General features: G+C 36.6%; 1 protein-coding gene across 1 annotated transcript; it reads right to left on the bottom strand.

Annotated features, from left to right (window-relative positions):
* Window positions 1–2272: 2272 nt before the first annotated feature.
* LOC113114222 (muscleblind-like protein 3) lies at window positions 2273–20569 on the bottom strand. Its single transcript, XM_026281061.1, has 5 exons — window positions 20423–20569; window positions 18095–18328; window positions 11279–11426; window positions 7118–7212; window positions 2273–2928 (listed from the first exon to the last, which is right to left on the bottom strand). Exons 1-5 carry the CDS (start codon window positions 20552–20554, stop codon window positions 2926–2928), a joined length of 612 nt encoding a protein of 203 aa, XP_026136846.1. The 5' UTR covers window positions 20555–20569; the 3' UTR covers window positions 2273–2925.
* Window positions 20570–22380: the final 1811 nt, after the last annotated feature.

Here is a 22380-nt window from a genome sequence, read left to right as displayed (position 1 = left end):
TGATGAGGGCCTTCTCTAAGTACCCAGTCTGAAAAGAATCAAAATTTTTCCTTTAATTGTAACATGTCTACACGAGAGCCGTAGCTTTCGGCTCACAGTCCAAATATTCAGATGTCACACGGTCATCTACGCCCTTGCATTTTAGAGTCTGCCGACTTTTGAAAGTAAGGACACAGTCAGTGATTTAAACCTGTTCGCACATGAACACAACAAACACAAGAACAACTTAAAGAGTTCAATCAGCCGTCTATCTCAAAGTCAAAATGGGCAAAGAAACTCCCCTAATGGATTGCAGACCTCTTTGTATCATCCATCTGACACAGTTTTTCATGTTTCCTCCATGGATAAACTATCAATAATGTATTACGGCAATAATCTAATAGAGCTCTTGGTTGGCAGAGACTGGAACTCTATTAGCGGGTGCACACTGATGCAGTAATAAAAACAGCTGCTGGAAACCACCCTACTGTCAGTTTCCCAACTGTAGGACTCGCCTAATGAACGGGGGCGATAACTGAGACGTTTCAAAACAAAGCGCAAGATAATAGCTTGCTCCAATAGGTTTAGATTTGTCGCTTGGGTGGGCACATTTGCAATATTGCAATTTGAATCCATCTGGCTCATGACCTTGGCATGTCAAGGCCTGATTGTGCAGTCTGAGATCTCCAGTGATTGGCACAAGGCGACCTGTCTGGAAGTCACTGGCACTAAAGCAGTGCACTTGACATGTCTGCGAAGGGGGTCGCATATGCTGCTGAATACAGCAAACTAATGGGAGAGTCACTGGATATTCAAATCAGGTACCAGTCTGAGACTTCTAGAAAGGATTTTGCATATCTTGTAATTTTAATAATCGGGATTTAACATATGTGTGCCAATCTGTTATAAATATAAGTGTGTAAAACACTAAGCATGGAATTTAAAGAATCATTTTGTCAACTAATGGACACTGAAAACTGATCTTAGAGTAATCAGGGATGAACCAATCATGGCTGAACAAAAAGAGACGAACAGACTGTCACACAGCAGGTGGGGCAGAGCATGGATTTGGGCAGAGACAGTCCAGCCATCAGAAGGGGTTTGTCTACAAGAGACAGACATAGCAATAGGGTGAATATTATGAAAATGTCACATTTCACACCAAAATCAAAACGATGAAAATTCGTTTTGTATATGCCTCTTTTTAAATTTTCATGACAATTAAACTAGGTTTCCGTAATGCATATGTTTTTGCATTGGGGAAATTGCATTTGTTTTTATCCTCTATAATTTTCACTACTACAACATTTTTTACTACTTATCTTTTTTGTAATATAATTGCTTTTAGTATTATATTTTGTTAACAACAGAATTAGAACAAATGTAACTGTGATACTTAAAAAAATATTTATTTGTAATTATGTAGTTATTTATTGCACATTACAGTGATAAAATTGAGATTTGTTGTATTATGGTAATGACAATAGGACTGCTTAATTATCATAATAGTTTTTTTTTGTCTGCTTTTGGCATGAAATATGACTGGGAATATGACTTTTTGATGAAATTCACCTAATGACAAAAAAAAAAGGAAATATATATTCTACAAAGGAAATATATATTCTACAAAGTAAATAAGCATTACTATTTCTTTTAAATCATTTGAATATCCAGGACATCAGACAATAAGAAATATTTGCAAGAAACATTCCAGCTGGAATAAAAATAAAGTCCAGTTAAAATTTTCTCAACGAGATATACATCCTGAAGGCCTGCAATCAGACCTTACATTTCAGTGTGCATCACACTGCGCAACAGGAAGTGCTCACATTTAGTCTGCATAAGGCAGTTCTATTTTTAAAATGCAGGTATGAGTATGTGAACCAATCTCGATGTGGAGCTTGAAATGCGAGGTGAGATACTTCAGGCATGAATAGTAACACTTATCTCAGTAGACCAGTTTTAGCCTGTTGGAAAGTCATTAAACAAATAATACTCTTTCAAGAAAAACTCACAACAACATACATCCCTAAGTTGATGGAGGAACGACACATTGATTCTGAAAGGCTACACAGGTATACTTTCTTAGTCTATGATAAAATGTGAGTCAGTTGAGTACAGAAGAACTGGAGGGGGGGGGAAAAGACGTCCACACACTTCAGAACAACGACATTTTGAAAACCTCTTAACGAAAAACCTAAATCAGTTATCATGAGAATCAGTATCAGATTATCTTACAAAAGTGTCACTCATTTTTTAACATTTTGAAATGCAAACATGAAATAAAACATGCCATGTTCATCAATCATAATTAAATGTGAAAGAAATTACCACCACCACCAACACAATGTAAAATTTCTTTAGGTGTCGCTCTCACACACTCTGGGTTTTCACATTCTACGACGGAGAAACATTCTGCTGATGATCTGCAACGACTCCACCTCTTACCGTACATCAAACGAGTCGGCTCTGAAATAATGTTCACCTCAAGAGAATTCACTCTTCTCAGCTAATTGGTTTGCATGTATTCATATGGCTGTGAGTTACGAGAGCGCTCCATCTCCTGATTCAGCATCCGCCTGCTCCTTGCATCAAGATGGCATGCTTCCTTAAACAGTTGTAGGTCCAAGCTTAAGTATTGCCTGTTTCAATATCAACAAACCTCTGTTGACGTCAAATGAAGTGAGAATCTCTGATATGAGGATGAATGTATTGCCCGTTAAGGATGTACAGATTAGGCACACGTTTTGTTGCATTCGTTTTTCTGTTGTTTGGGCACATGTTGCATGAGAGATGGGCCTGATTAGGTTGTGGGATTGTGGGAGAGGCTTACTGGATTCAGCGTCATTGGTGCAGCCACCAGGAGTTTAGGAACGGGACAGAAATGGGCCTCCAAGGGAACGCACTGGAGGTCGATGGGGTCGGCACTCAGTACCTCGGCGGCGTCTACTGGAAAACAGGTACAAACAGCCCAGAGATAAGGAGGTGAACCGCAAAGAATATGCAAAGAGAATATAGTCAATTCTTATCTTATCTACTCCAACATCGAATCCGCAGTTCATTTCGAAAATGAGAAAAATAATTACAAGAGTATGAATAAATATTGTGCCATATGATCAAATAATGCATCAGTTATCTTGCAGACCTGCATTTCCACAATCGTAATTTTGTGAGACGCATGCGAAGCCGAAGCCGGAAATGAGTGCGGACACCTCAGGTCTGTGCAGCATTATTGGTCTTTACCTGAACTCCAGAATTACTATTACATGCTAAACTAGAGCTGAAAACCACAGCGCCAAAACATTTTGGCAGCTTACATAATGCTAAACACAGGGTTCCTACGCATTTTCCCTTTCATAGTAAAAAATATGATTAAAAAGAAATGATTCCCAATATTGAATTCACAATTTGATGCTCTCACAAAAACTAGCATTACCTAAATGTCTCTAGTCAGTACTAATAGCAGTAAAATTAAATGGTTCTTGGTACCATAGCAAAAACTATTGGAACGACTTAACTGTTTTATTTAGCTATTCGAGTTAATACATTGAAACAGCATGTAGACTGATATTTTAATTAAGAAAACACTGCTTTAAAAATGTCAAGTAAAAAGCCACTAATGAAATGAAGAACAAAATAACTCATTATATAGGACTAGTGGCAAGTCTATTACTTTTCATTTACACCTCAAGATTTCAGTTTTTTTTCTCCCATCCGCTGCTATCACGGTGACAATCACAATTTCAGATTCAATCCCAGATTGAAATATGATTATCACTCCTAAAAAAATGTATATGCTCAACAGACATATTTGTGATTGGCTAAATGCTTAAAAAACAATTGTAAATAGAAACATTTGACACTCTTCACAAACACGCCAAGCACCTGAATAGAAATATTTATAATTCGATAATGTTTGACACACTATCCAGGGTTCTAAATGAGGGGGGTCTGTGGGGGTCCCGGACCCTCCATAAGTCTTTAGGGACCCCCCATAAGAATTAATTTTTGGATTTTGGGGGGTCCCCGACAAATATATTTTAACATTAAAAATGATTGTGAAAATTATAGTGACGTTTTGTTTTTATAACGATAATTAATTTATTTTCTAGCGCGAGGCAGCAACCAGTGCAGCTATTAGCCGAGTGAGTTCCTATACAGCATCACAGATTGTTGTGGTGCTCCCGCAGACACGTATCTTACTAGATTAACGCGGCAAAAAGAGACATCATAAAGAGTGAAATGCTGAATGAAAATCCTGTAAGTGCTTCGATTGTGTTTATATCTCCATAATTGCTTATAGTAAAATATTAGGAGTTCGAGTATCCATATCAAAAGTTGCATTAACTAGAGATACCCAGTGTAATGTAGAAGAGTACGTTTGTGAACGTTTCTTGCTAGCTGTAACTTATGTGTATGAAGCCAAATGATCTGCCAGCTAACAGCAGACCTAGCAGCTAGACTAGTTATTCAAATCTTAACAACCTAACGTTACTTGTCCAGTCAGTGATTACGAAAGATACCCAGTACTTAATTCAGGTCTGTGAATTGATTAAAGTGAATGAGTTTTGAGACTTTGAGCATGACTGCACATAAGAGCTTGGTAAGCAATATAGGAAGCTAATATTATTTTTCTTAATTTGGAATCCTGCGCATGGAGAGAAAAAGAGGAAAAGGGAAGATCACCGACTTTTTTCAAAAGTAAATTGTGCTTATGTGATAACATGGCTGTTGGGGGAAATTGTAGATATCAGGGATGCAAAAACAGCGCGCTTTTCGGCGCCTCCCGCCTAGTGTTTCTTTTTTACTCTTTATGGTATCAGCAACTGCATCAAATTCTCATCAAATTCTGCTTTAAAAAACTTCCTCCTGTCAATACAGAACGAAATATGCTGTAGCCTATTTTGCTGTCAATACTGCCGACGTTGTCTTTGCTGTATCTGTATCTTTATTTATGTTAAACATCCAAGTGTAGACTGGTCTGTCGGCGCACAGAGCCATGCGTCGAAGACAGAAGTTCGTGAACACCGAATTCCCTTGTCTTTCTTATCGGTTTCTGAAAAAAAAAAAGAACGATGTGTTCGAAAAAATATGCCAAAGTGCCCGTCTCAACGAGTTTCCCCGTAAACGCAGTCAGAGAAAGAAAACGGATGCCTGTCATTACCGGTATTAGATACATGCATTCATCTTAAAGGGACAGCAACCCAATATACCTGCAGCTGTTTGTCACCAAAGTTAATCAAACGGCAAAAGAGAAAGAGAAAATACATTATTGTAGCTAAAGATGAACTGTATTAATTATATGAATCTTATTTAATGTATACATTGAATGCAGTGTTATTTTACATTTGATTATTTGATTTCTGTAACTTAATACAGTTAATTTACCTGAAAAACCAAAAGCACTGCTTTATTTCACATGTATTTTTGTTCTATTACCCCAATCATCCTAGAACTTTACAAAAAGAGCTACTCAAATCATCAGGTGAAATTGTTTTCGGGAAGTATTGGAAGGAGTAAAGCAAGAAGAAGTGATAGATAGTTTTTCAGAATTTCATTTTACTCTGTGCCTGTATGGGTGGGCTGGGGATGTAAGTATCTAGATATTTGCAGCAGGGCGAGGGCTTCGATTACCTCTCTCTTTTTTGATCATACATTTGTTTGCTAATTAATTAAATTTTTGGGGACCCCCCAAGAGTCCCAAGTCATTTCGAACCCTGACACTATCACACTTTTTTATGAAGAACAGAATAGGGAAAATAGTCTGTTCTATATATACTGTATCTAGATCTGAAAATTACTAAAATCATATTCTATACTTTTCTAAACTGCGTAGGAACCCTGTGAACAATCCACAATGTAGCTCTTTAAGAAATAAAGAGGCAAGCAAAACATGTTTTTTCGGAAAGTTTGTCCAGGTCAGGCTTGTGGCTTGCCTATGATTCTGCAGAACACACGAACTAAACAGACTAAATGGTGAACTTCAATTTCCCTTAAAAGTAAATTTTAGACAATGAAGGAAGGAATGACAAACAAAAATTCTGAGAACTGTCATCTAAAAACAGACACCCACATCATATTCACAGAAAAACGCAGAGGACACAAATACCATCTCACTCTATGTGAGCCACAGAAACAACTTGCTCCAGTGCAGAATTCCTAAAACATGGTGAAGGGGGAAGAAAAGACAATGAGCTTTTGAAATTTATCTCTTAAAAGGATAGTTTGTTCAAAAATATACATTCTGTCATCATTTACTTGCCCTCATGTTGTTACGACTTAACAAACAACCGCAAAAATGATCAATTAAACCACTTAGAATCAAATCAGTACAATTCATAATTCAACCATTCAACTGATTTACTGAAGAGAATGAACTAAAAAATAATAATAATTTACATTAAGTCATTTAGAAGAAGCTTTTATCCAAAGCAACTTACAAATGTGGACAATAGAAGCAATCAAAAATAAAATAAAGTCATTTGAGAATCAGATCAAATAGTTTACTGAAAAGAACTGAAACAAGATTCATTCAATTATCATTTAAGTAATCTGGGAATCTAATAAAACTGGCTATTTTATCATATAAGCTAACATTTAACTTCAGAAAAATTGACATAAAATGGTACAGTGCCTTGTTGTTATTTATTTTCCTTTAATGTGGTCGCTATAAACTGTTGTTGTATGTAAAGAGCTGGCTAATGATTCATTATTAATGTCTAATGTTGTGAATGAAAACAATAACAGCATACAGGTTTGAAACAACATGAGGGTGAGTAATTAATGACAGAAATGTTATTTTGGGTGAACTATCCCTTTAAATGTAGCTTTTTGCTCTCTAACACAGTGAAGAGACTGAAACAGACAGACAGAGATGTGAACACACGGACACATGGTGGAACCGGGACATTGTGCTCCTCACTGGTCCATAGAGAACTCAAGGAAATTGGAATCGTTTGGAAATTCCATTTGGAATTGGAGAACAGTTGCATTAACATTATCTTTACTTGGATAACACAATCAGAGTTTGCATTTCGATTTTCAAGTCTATATATAAAAACAAAAGCATTATTGTCTATGGACCAGAGTCGGATGCCTTACAGCTGTAAAAAGGAGAGGCCAAAATGAAGGGGCAAACCTGGTTGGAGGTGGCTGATTCAGCAAAAGGAACATTGGTGACTGGGGTCGTAGCCGACGAAACAGTGGAAGTGGTGGCACCGTGCATCATGGGAACTTTTTTCAGGCGAGTCAGACAAGAAACAAGGGAAGGGGGAAGGTGGAGGGGAGGAGGAATGTTATGAGTACCATGACATAATATGCCAGAGTCATGGCAGCTACGTCTTCATGTACTGCAAAGATGATGTATTCACTCGAGTACAAACATGCAAACAGAACTTCAAAACATCTTTTTTCGTTACCTTTTAGCTTAGAGAGTTTTATCCGATCACAGTTACATTTAGATAAAACTATTAAGGGTAAAATAAAAACATGGCCATCATCAAAATCACAAACATTTGGAACAGACGGGAACGTCTGACTGTCATATTTTGATGGTGGCAGACAATGGATAAATACACAGTAAGGAAAGAAGGGGAATGTAAATATGCAGTTCATTCCCATTCAAGTTGCCTTAAAATAATATGACACTTTACTTCTTTGGTTGAGAGTTAACCTGATAATGAAAGACATAAACGTTCTACAATACTTGTAATCGAATACAAGTATCAAATCTAATAAAACCAGATGAAGTTAAAGAGATAAAGGTCATATTATAAGGAAAACTGCAAATTAACACAGCATGATATGTACACAGCATACAGTGCATCACAGATGTCAAATAATGTCATAAAACTTAAAAATACAGGCACAGGCACTCACTGGCACACTCACTGGTTCAGCACCGGATTGTTACCAGCTAAACGACTGTAAAGGACAAATTTAACTTGGCCAGCTAAGAAAGGAGAGCATTGTTCATCTATGGGCATGGAAGTGTGTGTGCAACTGCATTTCTGGTAGGGTTATTTTGGGTTTGTTAACACTGAAAGTGAGCAGGGTTGATTTTTACCTTTCTAAACAGGTGAATGGTAAGTTTGTGTGTGTGTTTGTGAGGGGAGGGGACCTAGACTCTACCCTCACCAGTATGTCCAGGCCCTGACAGGTAACGGCTTTGGGGGGCCCTGCAGCTGGTCCAGTCCCGCCTCTCCCAGCGGCCCTCTGTCATTGGGCCTGGGGGTTTGAAAAGGCCTATAACAGATTTCAGGAGGTGAGGGAGAGGAGAGGAGGAGGAGGAAAGGGCACAAAGAAAAAGGAACCAGTCTTAATGAGTCACTCTGAAGGCTTTGGCCTTGCTTGTTTGTGCCTGCACTGTGCCGTCAGCTGCACACAAAATCACACGCTCACATGCATGCACAAACGCACACGACAAGCCGAAATAATGAGAAAATGATAGGAAGCGGTGAAAGCAGACAGGTTGGGTGTAAACGCAGTGACAGACGGGTTGGGCCTCCAGTTTGAGACCTAATGAAAATGACTGTGTAAAGTGCACACGTTAAGTCCTTGTCAATTTCAGTACTGACCATTACATATATCTTGTGATGATGTAAGAAGTGTTTCTTTTGACTATGAGCACTTTTTTTAACTTTTCTCTATTTTCTTTTCTAAATTGCTAAAAAAAAAAAAAAAAAAAAGATTACAAATAAAATATTCTGTTTATGAGTGATATATTTTAGTGGCTATGAACAATAGAATCACAGTGTATAAATATATATATATATATATATATATATATATATATATATATATATATATATATATATCAAAACAATCAAAATATTTTGTCCAAAAGTGATATTTAATGTTGTCTACTTTTATTTATTTGATTAGCATCTGTAAACAATGTACTTATAATGCGTTTAAAAATTATATTATATATACAATTGATTTGAATTAATGATTTGTAATCATTTTCTCAATTATTAAGGAAATGATTTATGGTCAGTTATATTTATAAAAGTTTATAATATTACTTATTTTTTTAGATTTACCATGCATGTGAAATGTTGTAATTCATTTTGTTTCATGTTATAATGAAATTTCATTATTTGGATTGGATGTCTGGGTCTAGGACGAAAAACTAAACAAAAAAACAATGTAATCTACATGTTATAGACATGTGAAAAGTAGCAAAAATAAAGGGATGGTAAGTTTTAACAAAAAACAAAACCCCAAACCAAAGGAAAACCAAAATAAGCAAAACAAAACAAAACAAAACAACATCAAACCAATCAACAACAAAACAAAACAAAACAAAACCGAGCAAAACAAAACAAAACAATTCAAATCAAAATAAAACTAAACAAAAGTGCCCAAAGCAGAAGAAACACCCCATGATACAGTGCTGGGCCTGCTGGGAGTTAATCGTGGATCACCCTCCTGTCTGCCACAGATCTGAGATGCTGCTGTAAGGAAACCGCTCATTCAGAGAGACTGGGAAGTGACCTACCAATGCCTCCAGATGGAGCCATGCAGAATACGGAGCCTGCAACACCATGCACAAAGAGCCCAGGAGAAGAGAGACCGAGGAGGATGGAGGAGTGGAAGAGATGCAGAGAAAGGGGAGTGAAAGCAGCATGAGAACAAGACAAAACAACTTTGAGTTAGTGACACACAGCGAAAGAGAAATGACCGTCATTATGGGCGACATGGTGGCGAGATGGAGACTCGGACACAAAGCAGGGAGAAACCAAGAGGAAATGAATCACGCTGGTAGAAAGATCCTCATCAGGAGGGGGATGTTAACCTGGCTGCCAATCCGTTGTTGTGCTGATATGTTTTCTTGTCTCATCAGCTGATTAGCCTAATGCTAACAAGTCAAGACTAGTGCTTGATTTTTGGACCAGCAATTATAGAACATTTACTTTTCGAAATGTGCATTACATTGGAGTTAAACAGAAAATTCAGTGGGATCAAATCTAGGATTGAGCTTCAATTCATCCATCATGAATCAGGAAGGTGAATATCAGCAAGGCTATGTTACAGCTATTGTCATGCCAACAGAAAAATAAAAAGCAATTTTACAAGCAGAGAACACTATTTTCTTGCCTTAAAATAACATGCACTGCATTATCAAGCAAAAACATTTACATAAAAAAATTAAAAGGGCCCATTTTGATTTCATGTTGCCTAAAAAGACCTCAAGAAATGGCAGTTTTCTTTCCTGTGCTGCTGAAGTATTTCCACTAAAACAAAATGTTTGGGTGGGGTATTTTATACCGTCAATATGTTGTTTACATCACATCTGTGAAACATTATTTGCTACACGCTAATGTCAGTAAACGGCAGGTGGAATTAGAGGGACATTTTCAATTTAAGGAGCATCTTATTGGGAATAAAAAACATTTTTTGTTTATTTTCACAGAAGAGAAAAAAACATATATATATATATATATATATATATATATATAGGAAGCATAGCTAATCTCAAATGTAATCAAGTGCAGCAGGTACTGTATATTTTTGTAGACCACAACCCCAAAACTAGTTATCATTTTTAGTATGTCTGCCTTTACAGCCTCATTTCATTAACAATCACTCTCTCGCTAGCTACTCCTTTTTTTACGCTTCAAAATACCTAAGTTGTGTTCATTTCTGAAAATTATAATTATGAACAAAATGTGTAAGGGGTTATATATCATTATTGATCAAAGAGCTTATTATATGCAATTTTCCAAAACCAAATGAAGAATCCTTTTGGGTTCTTAACAAGGGAACCAGGGTAATGCTAACTTTGTGTCAAAATGACAATCACTGCAGTGCTCTAGATTTGGACTAAACCCACAGAACTCCTATTTTGATTTCACTTGGTCTTTTAAACTCTCCTCTGTGTGTCAAATGTACTGTAACTATCCTCTCAGAGCCTCTTTATAAGGCAGAAGGGTTGCTGCTACAGTCATTTAGGCAAAATACAATCTAGCTTTTTACCGATTATGTGAGAACAGTGAACATAGTGCAGTGCGGCATCAGACAAAAAGAAGCTAATGCTCAGGTGCAGGTGCATGAGGAGATGTATGCATCATGGGACTAATTAGCATGCCATGTGCATAGTAGGGCGGACTACTACGAGATAAAGAGAGCAAGTGGGCTTACAGGGAGAGAGATGGCAAGCAGAAAAAGTGCTCAAGTCCTCGTCTAGCCAGGCACTTTGTCTTTAAAGTGCTGTATTAATGCAAGCCAAACTATTACAGGAATACAGTGATATTAGATCAGAGCACAGGGGAATCATCTGTCTGCATGAGCTGACCTGTGGGAATGAACGCTGGCTGCTGCTGCAGCTGCATGCTGGCCAAAGCCTGCTGGTAGTGGAACATGCTGGGGTTGAAGATGGCAGCCGCACCGTTAGTCTTCTCCAGGGTCGCTCTCTTTGGTTGCATGGCTCCTGGTGGCAAAGCCTGAAGTGATCGGAAAAAACAAAACAAAAAGAAAGATGGAGGGCAGAAAGAAACGTTAAAGATAGCCATGATACTGAGCTACAGGAAACTTTGTACAGTGTGTGTTCATGTCCAGTTATGCCAATAAATCTGACAGTGTTTGTCATTGTCCGTGTTGCAAACCAGGTTTTATAAAAGAAAAAAACATTTTCAAAACATAGATGGAGACATGCTTGACTACATGCTTTGAACAAAAAAATGGATCAATGGGTCAAATAAGGGTACATTTTTGGAAATTGAGATTTATACATCATCTGACAGCTGTGTAAATAAGCTTTCCGTTGATGCATGGTTTGCTAGGATTGGACAATATTTGGCAGATATACAACTATTAAAAAATCTGGAATCTGAGGGTGCAAAAAAATCTAAATATCAAGAATATCGCCTTTAAAGTTGTCCAAATGAAGTTCTTAGCAATGCATATTACTAATCAAAAATTAAGTGATGATATATTTACCGTAAGACATTTACGAAATATCTTCATCGAACATGTTTTTTAGTTAATATCCTAAGGATTTTTGGCATTAAAAAGTTATATATTGTTTTGACCCATACAATGTATTTTTGCCTATTGCTACAAATATACCCCATCGACTTAAGACTGGTTTTGTGCTCAGTCCAGGGTCACAAATTATCTTTTTTATCATATGTGGGCGTGTGTGAAGTTCAAACTTTTAAACAGTACAGAGTATACTCATACTTCCGATCAGTGTTGGGGTAAAGCTTTACAAGTCAAATACATTTCTTGTAAAGTAATGCATTATTTTTAAATTTACAATGAAATTTCTAAACTACTTTTTCAATCCCAGCCCAGGTGACAAAAAGTAACCCAAAAGTAACAATGAATTAAGTGTAACTTCGTAGCACAATTAGTTACTTTTTTATGGAGTAATGCAATATTGTGATGCATTACTTTTAAAAGTAACTTTCCCCAACACTGCTACCAATATATAATCATATATACAGCTATGGCTAGAATTATGAACCCCCTTAATAAATATTATCAAAGAAGATTGGTGAAATAAATCTGCATTGTTTATTATTTTGATCATTCTTTCAAAATACAGAGAAAAATCCAACCTTTAATTGATGCAAAACAACTGAAAGTAAGGGAAACTTTCATCATGAAATAAATGTTTTTACAAGGTACATCTTGGCCATAATTATTAGCCCCATTTTATTGCATGTGTTTATCAACTTCCATTTGCTGAGATAAGAGCCAGGTAAAAGCCTATAATGCCTTGAAGAATTTGGAGAATACCTGACAATAGATCAGAAACCATTCTTATAAAAATATAAGATATATTACAATCTAAAAATATTTTGTTGCACATCAGAACTATATTCTTTGACTTTACTAATTGAAATGTATTATTAAGGGAAATTAGCAGGACATGGCAGGACAATATCATGTTTGTAGTCACCCTGGTGTGCCAAAAAAATGTAAATATGAATGGCAATATGAAGAGGTGATAATAATTGTGGCAAAACATTTTTATTCACACTGAAAACATCTGTATATTTCATTTCTAATACATGGTTTCCAGAAAAAATATTAGTGGTAATTGTTTAAAACTATAACAAGAAATGTCCTTGAGCAGCAAACCAGCATATTAGAATAATTTCTGTAGGATCATGTGACACTGAAGACTGGAGTAATGGTGCTATTACCATCAAAGGATTAAACTGCATTTTAAAATGTATGCAAACAGAAAACAGCTACATAACAGTATTTCATTTTTTATTAGAAATGTAATAATTATTTGCCTAGGATTAATAGTATTTTAAATGGTTAGTCCACTCAAAAATGAATATTAGCTCATATAAAGTGAGTCTGAGTGAAAGTGAAAAAATAGTGAAAGTGACATACAGCCAAATATGGTGACCTATACTCAGAATTTGCGCTCTGCATTTAACCCACCCAAAGTGCACAAACACAGTTGTGAACACACACACACACTGTGAACACACACCCGGAGCCTGGGGAATATTAGCCCGACCTCATATGTCATCCGCCCGGAGCTGCTCCCGTGTACAGCAGTGAGCGCAAGCTAGATTAAGGGGATTATTAGGTTTTTAATATGGCATAGTTTCACTAAAGAAGGACTTTGTATAATATGCTTTGTTCACCCCCCGTGTGAGACATTTTTTTTAATGGATGGGCTTTTTATTTAACTTCTTTTGGACTGATGCATGCAACACCCGCTGAGTGGCAATAAACAGCTTGAAAGATTAAAGACAACTTTTTATATAACTCCGACTGGATTTGTCTGAAAGAAAAAGTCATTTACACCTAGGATGACTTGAGGGGGCTAATTTTCATTTTACGCCACACTAACCCTTCAAGTTGTTTTTTTTTAATCATCTACATTTTTAGGGTTAGTTTGTTTGTGACCGCTAGTGCTAATCACCTGTATGTTCATCAACTACATTGTATTCTGTGAAGATTTTTTCATTAATGATTTGCTGTGCTTCCTTCTCTGACAAATGTCTGGGGGTGCTTCTCCATTTTTCTAAAGAGCCATCAGAAGTATGCAGCCTTGCACGAGGAAGAGCGATATCAGAAAGAGAAACAGAGGTGAGGCCTCTGATAATTAAACACAGAATGCTCAGTCTAGATGAAGGCATAATGAGGAGGATGTGCGGCTGTCTTCCACTGTGTAATTCTGTCTGAAGAATGATATGCAACATGATAAGAGAGCAAGGTCAGCAGGAAAGAGGATATCTGTGTGATCCACTAACCGAGGGAAGATGGGGGAGCAGTCCGACCTCATGATTTACACAAGTGAACTCAATCCCACAACCCAATAATAATGTGCTGTACTGTATAAGTAAAAATCTCAATCCAAATCTCCACAGTGAGACTGATATTAAACAATGCATAAACCTTTCCAGAAAGACCACCTATGAGCTCTAAGCTTATGAAAACGGTGGTATATGTTTCTGTAGATTGCATAAGCCAGTGATTTAAACTTCACTGAAAACAATTGCTTATCTGCTGAATTAATTACAGATGAGGTATTGCGCTACCCACAATTCTGTAGCGAGATTCACCAATCAGAAGTTGTTGTTTCCATGGCAATGAGAACTGCAAACCCCACAAAATATTTTTTGTATCTATATTAGTTACATAGCTACTTATCTTGTTAGTTATTAATAGATGTTGTAATGTAAGAGCAAAAAATATGTATTCCAATAAGGAAACACATTAAAAAGTTCATTAATCACGCACCCTTATGTCATTACAAATCTGAATGGAGCTTTTTTTTTTAGAAACGTCTCAGTGTTTTTTTCTTCCATACAATGGAAGTCAATGGTCACCAACACGGTTTGTTTTCCAACATTGAGAAGAAATAAATACATACAAGTTTAGAATGACATGAAGGTAAGTAAATGATGACAAATCTCTTTAAAACAAAATATTATTTAACAGTGGAACAAGTATTAAATTATCCCTCATTAAAGAAAAAAAATTAAATTCCTGACCAATGCTTATAAGATGAAAACTATTTTCATGTTTAACCTCTAAAACGCAGATGCTAAAATTCTGTGTAAATAAGCTAAAAAATAAATATTAAAAACTAAAATCAATCATTGGTAACACTTTATTTTAAGGTGCACATTACATGCACATCCTATTATAACAACACTTAATTATGCATATTTATATGCAAGTAACCCTAAATCAAACCCTAAATCTATAGTAAGTACATGTATTTAATTAATATTACTGTACAATAAACACTGTAACAAAGACACCTTAAAATAAAGTGCAATCCAATCATTTTAAATGCTACAATCTGAATTTGCACAACATTATAATGTACTGCAAGAAAACGCATATTTATTTATTTAAGGCAATCTAAATGTAAAAATAGAAAAATTAAATATTCAATATTAATTAATATGTAAAGAACTATTACTGGATGACAAGCAATATGGTACTCATATAAACGTATTTTGCATCACTATTAAAGATACATTATTGCATCATTTATCCGATTTTCAAAATGGAATCAACTGAGCTAGTTGGTTTACTTTAAATTTTTTGATTTTCTGAAGTGCCTGTGGAGAAAAGTATTGAGAAATATACTTTTAGAATCCAGACCACAAATGTATTCAGTTTCATTTAACTTCTAAGACAATGATTAGTTTACACTGAGTTTGTGGCTGCTTTCTTGCAGCATTAATGCTTTCATCCAAAACACAAACTGAGCTTATAGAAATGAACAAATCGGCAAACAAAATGAAAAAAGACAAAAACAAAACAAAAAAAAATGGGTGAAAGATTAAAGTACCAGATTGAAAGTTGGTTGCAGGCTGCGCTTCAGAGGACGCTCTGAGGGCTGGGTAAGCGAGCAGTGACCACATGATGATGGCAAACCAATCAACGACAGTAGACATAAACATGAGACAAGAGAATGAGCCGTGAAGGAACAGATGCAGCTGAGGTTAGAGAGAGAGCTGGGTAATAAGCTTGTAGGACAACAAAGAGAGCTGTGAGGATGTAAAGACAATCAAGCAGTGTTTAAAAAGAATGACAGCATGATTCAAGAGGGAGTCAAATAAAGCCAACATATGATAAAGCCTCGGGCAGACCAGGTGACTGCAAGAAGCAGAGGAGGATTTTTGGATAAAGTCCCCACATCTGTGCACTGTAAATAAACCTTGGTAAAAATGTTACATGATAAGACTTGGGAGACTGGGAAAAAAATGATACATTATGAAAGAGAAACTGTCTGCAGTACACTCTTGGGTGGGAGGCTGCTAACTAGTGGAGGTTTCTGTGGGAATGAATTGCTTGTTTTTTCCTTTCTTATCATTTGTCTCTCCTGCACCTGCACTGCAGACACTGTCTGTAACCCATCACTGAGCCCAGGTCTCCATACATTACATAGAAGACAAAGAGCTCGCCTGCAGACACACACACACACACACACACACACACCCACACACCCTCCTGCGGGGATCTGAATGAGTTAATACACTCCTGAATCTCACATTGAAGGTGTGTGGAAAGTGAGTTATAAATACACACACTTTCAACTGACACTTGTAAAGCTTACTGAAAATGGCACACTGGCTAAAACTAAGGCTGCTGGTCACTTAGGTTACTCCAGGGGGACTGTTCCTGTAAAAAGTTGCCTTGGATAAAACCACATGCTAAAATGGCAACTTACTTACTAAAATGGCCCAGTATGACATGAGATTTGATGAATTACTAGCCACATATTACAAAAAGATCTAACTCTAGTTAAGTTGGCTTGAGAAAGCCAACTTACTGATATTCTATTTAAACTTATTATTATTCTTCTGAGACTAAATTTCTGACTGCTACTCCTCCTAGACCGTTAACTCTACAGACTCCAAACTCGGCCAAACTCTCCAGACTAATCTGACTCGAGTTGCTATATCTTTTCTAACTGATTGGACTTACGGTTTTCATAAAAATAAAGATTAAAAATTATAAAAATCCCATAGACTTGCATTGAAAAGCCTCTGCTCACCTGAACATTCCCTAAACTCCAACTGTCAAAAATTCTAATCTAAACACACTGAAGCCCATTACACTCAATCAGACTTCCTATGTACTATTACTAACCCATTCAAACCCATTCAAACTAATCTATCTATCTATCTATCTATCTTCTGACTGTTTCTATCTATCTATCTATCTATCTATCTATCTATCTATCTATCTATCTATCTATCTATCTATCTATCTATCTATCTATCTTCTGACTGTTACTATCTATCTATCTATCTATCTATCTATCTTCTGACTGTTTCTATCTATCTCTCTCTCTATCTATCTTCTGACTGTTTCTATCTATCTATCTATCTATCTATCTTCTGACTGTTTCTATCTATCTATCTATCTATCTATCTATCTATCTATCTATCTATCTATCTATCTTCTGACTGTTTCTATCTATCTATCTATCTATCTATCTATCTATCTATCTATCTATCTATCTATCTTCTGACTGTTTCTATCTATCTATCTATCTATCTATCTCAGACTGAAAACCGTCAAACTTAAAACTTTTTAAACTTTTCAAACTTTTCAAACTTTTTCAGACTTTCTGGTCAGGCTTTCTCAAGCCAACTTAAAGTTTGTCTTGACGAACTTTTTTATCTAGTTTCCATTGAAATAGTGTGGTGGTAGCTTACTACATAACACTGTGCATCGCTGTTATGTGAACTTGAAAACAAATGTGAACAAATGTGAATAATGAATGGTAATTGTGAATTTAATAATAATGAAAAAATAAATGATTCACTCACTCGTTATTCATTTTAACATTCATTCAAGTGCCTTGAGTTTGCAAGTCATTCTTTGATTAAGTTTGATTTGTGCCAAATGTGACTGAATGGTCAGAAGTTATTTAAATGTGTAACAAATTCAATTAATAGCAATGTCTTTTTTATATGATATTTGTAAATAATTTTACTTTAGATGGATGAATAAAATAAAGCATTTTTCACTAATGAATATGTAGCTTAATTATCAATATTTTGCCATATTGGCTGAAGGCATCATCTTCCGTACTGTGATGTGTGTTTGTTATAATCGTGAGAATTAGTGCTTGTGATGTCATTGTAATGGGATCGTCTCTGTAACTCACCATGGCCGCAGCATTCTGGCTGGCTTGGTGCTGCGCCGCCTTTATCCGGGCCTGTAAGTGAGCTGGAGGGTGAAAGTACTTGCATTTGTCACGGGTGCATCGGCCCTTGATGTAATCCATGCAAACAATGACGGAGTTCTCACTGCCGTCCACCATGGCGGCTTCCATCGGGTGAGCATAGCGGCAGTCGTTCTCCCCGCGTGTGCAGTTCCCCCGCTGGAATTCTCGACACACCTGAGAGCAGAACAGCAGAGATTTACTATCACCCATTAGCCACGCTGACAGTCATTACAATTCTTATCTTGACACAATAACATTACAAACTAGATTCTTACATTTGGTAAGAAGTGTGTGAGCCTTGCTCAATTCTACATTGAATGAATGGTTGCCAGGTACTGATGTTTCTATTAGGGATATAGATTATTTAAGCATGTTGCTTTGTAGTTGCTAGGGTGTTTGTTAGGTGTTCGCTCATTGGCCCAGGTCGAAATACGCCCAGTCTCAAGTCTACATCATATTCTGGCGTATATTTTTGACTCATCCAATAGAAATCTATAGGGTTTTTGGTAAGACTTTATAATAACTACAGTATATGAATGATCATATATTAATGTCTAAATTAAATATCAAAACTTATCTTAACTATGACATGAATCATATGAATTCATGTGTGAATAACAACTCCCTTGACTATATGTTAGTTCATATTTGTTAAAGTTTTCAAGTAACCATTTACACATGAATTCATCAAGACTCATGTTGTTGTTAAGATTAGTTCTTGATTAATACATGCCATAACTCATTAACAATTTGTATTAAAATAATATTTTATTTAGGTATATGATTATTAATGTACTGGTTATTTTAAAGTGTTACCGAATTGGTTCACTGTTTGCGCTTGTTTTATCGCCAAACATGGTCTAACTACGGTCTGAAGTCTGATGACTAAAAGCTGGAATACACATCATGACTTTCACACAGATTTTTGCCCTGATTGACAGTCTGGACGAGTCAGCGCTAGATGCCAAAAGTGAGACCCCGGATTGCAGATTTTGGCCAGTCAGATGACTGACGAAATTGCATGAAGTGCATGAAGAGCACAGACTTCTTTTTAGCTTCAGACAATGATTTCCATTAGTCTGAGGATATCAAACACATTTTGATATTATGAGTTGATTTAAAAACACATTACTTAGTTCATTGTCATGTGATTTAAAAGGGGTCATGAACTTAGAAATCAAAATTCCCTTGATCTTTAATATATTAGAGGTCATTGCGCTATAAAAATATTTGTTAAGTTTCAGAACTCAAAACTTTCCCTTAAGTCTAAAAACAGCTTATACCGAAGCCAGTCTGCCGAAACTGGGATGTTTGGAATGTGTCACTTTATGATGTAGTATTATGGCTGAACACCGCCTACAACACTGCCTGTTTAGCCCCGCCCACTGATTTGCACATGCAGTGTAAATAACGTAACAAGAGAGGTAAACGCAGGTCTATCCAGAACCAAACGATAAACTTTATTTGATGAATTTATTTTTAATGAAGTTCCAGACGGCATCAGTAAGAACTTGGTCCTTTGTTCCCTTCATTTTACTGTGGATTGGTTTCCAAACAAAGCACAGTTCGATGCAGGATTTTCAGAAATATTGAAACTAAAAGACGATGCTTTGCATCATATATATTGGATCTGACAGTAATGTCGCACCACACAAGCGTGAGTAACTGTTTTCATTATGTGATCTCTATTGCTTTGTCTGTTAAATAGATCGTTTGATATGTATTTATGTGTTTTTAACCTAAAACACAGCACATCCATCTAGAAAGGCTGTAGACTACATAACACATACAAGTGTTAGCCAATCACAGCAGTAGGCATTTACTTTCGAGTCGAGTCGAGTCGAGTTTCAGGGTGTTCCGATGAGGGGACACAAACAAGAAATAGCCTATTGCTTCTAAATATGTTTTGTTTTTTTATGTATATAATGTATAAATCTTGATAACAATATAAGTTGACCTCAAAGAACAGTTCAAAATAATAAAAAAGGCAGTTCATGACCCCTCCATCAATGAGGCACATTTCTTGCATGAGTTTTTTACGTTCCTTTAGTGTACGATGCCCAGTTTTTCCTCTGTAAACGCTTATAATGTGTATGTGACCCCTAGTGTTTAAAAATCTGTTGCAAAAAGTTGTGTAGTATATTCCAGCCTTTAGAAAAGTGACAGCACACAATTTGACATGTTTTTGAGTCTGTAGCACAAAGGGTTTAGAATGAGTTACATGCCGAATACATGTTTAGCAATATATTACTACAGACTGTTTAACACCTCAAGCTTGTCTGTGCGAACATGCTTCTGCGTTGAATTTCCGTTGCCCATGGCGATGCCGGTGGGGCTCCCCGGGACCAGCACGGGGGCGCTGGGCAGAAGTTCGGGCATGAGACTGATGCCCGGGCTCATGTGGCTCAGGTACGGGCTGAAGCCATGCTTGGACTGTTGGCCAAGAATGCGTTACTGGGAACGATGTCTGGATGAGAACACAAAGACAATGATGGATAATGAAGCAACATTTTCAAGTCAAAATGTGGTGATGTTGTTGTGTTAATAATATGTGCTCTCACTATGGGCTGCAGCTGAGTTCCAGGCATCATGAACTGCATCTGCTGGGCCAGCATGGCGGCTGCGGTCTTCTGCTGGATCAGGTTGTTCTGCCATTTATCTCCAGCTGGGTCTTGAGATGAGGCGGAGGATGCAGGTACTTACAGTTATCACGTGTACAGCGACCCTTAGAGGGGTTGAAGAGGGAGACACAAAGAGAGATAGAGAGACAGAGAGATGAATTACACTGAATCTCAGCTACTAAAAGATCCAAGACTGTGAGAGGACGATAAGGGCTCTGTGATTGAGCGATAAATTAAACGGAATCCCTAGACATTCAAGCATACTGATCCAACTTCCACTATATAGAAACATCCAAAACCCTATCTAATGAAAAGAAAACAGCATAATCTCAAGAGTGCTGGAAGGTCTGAATTTCAAACGATCAGAGGAAACGGCAAAAACGACAGCATTGGACACGGGCGGAAAAATGTTCACTACCTCCAAATGAATTGACAGTGACAGTCTTTTCTTTCTGTCTGTCTGTTCGCATCTCAACAGTCTGCCTGTCTGTGCGGCTGACAGATTATTAAGCCCTTGTGGCTTTTGTATATGCTCATACTACATATGGATCATATAGTATTATGTTATCACCCAGCTGTCCGGGTAACAATTTGAATGGCGAGCTGCAGAAACGGTTTAATACACACACCAAACGTTCATGAGCAGGGTCGATTAGCTGCGAGACAAACTCAATGAACCCATGGAGCAACGGCACTTGCTCTGCAATGCGTCGAGGTACTGTAAAACCCAATAGAGAAGGATGTCATTCCATCAGCCAGCAGTTACATATTTCTGCTGATGGTCTGATGATAAACCGTGTTATTTCCTTTAACAAACCTTTCTTTTGTTCATTCAGGTCAAGGGAGGATAGAGAGTTTCAATAAGTACATTTAAAAAATATTAATTACTAAAAAAACATGTCTAATTAGTTGAAATCATGAAACAATTTTCAGAAAGTTATCAAAAGTTTAACAAAAATTACTTTTTTAAGGCCCAATGTAATACTTTATTTTTTTTTTCAAATCAGGTTTATTTTTTTATCGAATTCTGTTTTCCATTAATTTTCTGGATTCCGTTTGAACAATTTCATTCAAATTTTAATTATAAAAGGCATCTCTAATTAAATCAAATCAAACCATAAACTGTGCATCAGTGCCATTCATTCACACAAAAAAAGCATTTTTTTCATTTTAATATTCACAGATACTAGTCCATATCCAAGACATTTTTCATTTTTCTAAATTGATTCTGGGATTCTGCTTGCATTTCCACGCTAGCAGAAATCATAGGGCCCTACTAGAGAATGGTCACAATGGTTGGTTAAATTCGATTAAATGCAAAAGTAATGCCTGCAGTGCACATTATGATCTTAACTGCTCTGTAAATGTTTTTTTTTTATTGCAACGTTTGACCATCAGGTCTTCATCAGGCACGGTGCGATTTTTGATTAATCGATTCGCCATCAAACTTTAAGGGTTAGTTCAACCAAAAATGAAAATTCCATCATTAATCTTTTTTTTGCACACAAAAAGTATTCTCGTAGCTTTGTAAAATTACGGTTGAACCCCGATGTCACCACAGACTATTTAACCGATGTCCTTGCTACATTTCTGTGTGTTGATCGT

Source organism: Carassius auratus, chromosome 14 (assembly GCF_003368295.1).
Source record: "Carassius auratus strain Wakin chromosome 14, ASM336829v1, whole genome shotgun sequence".
In the NCBI taxonomy this organism is placed as follows: domain Eukaryota; kingdom Metazoa; phylum Chordata; class Actinopteri; order Cypriniformes; family Cyprinidae; genus Carassius; species Carassius auratus.
This window is presented reverse-complemented; position numbering and strand designations above follow the sequence as displayed.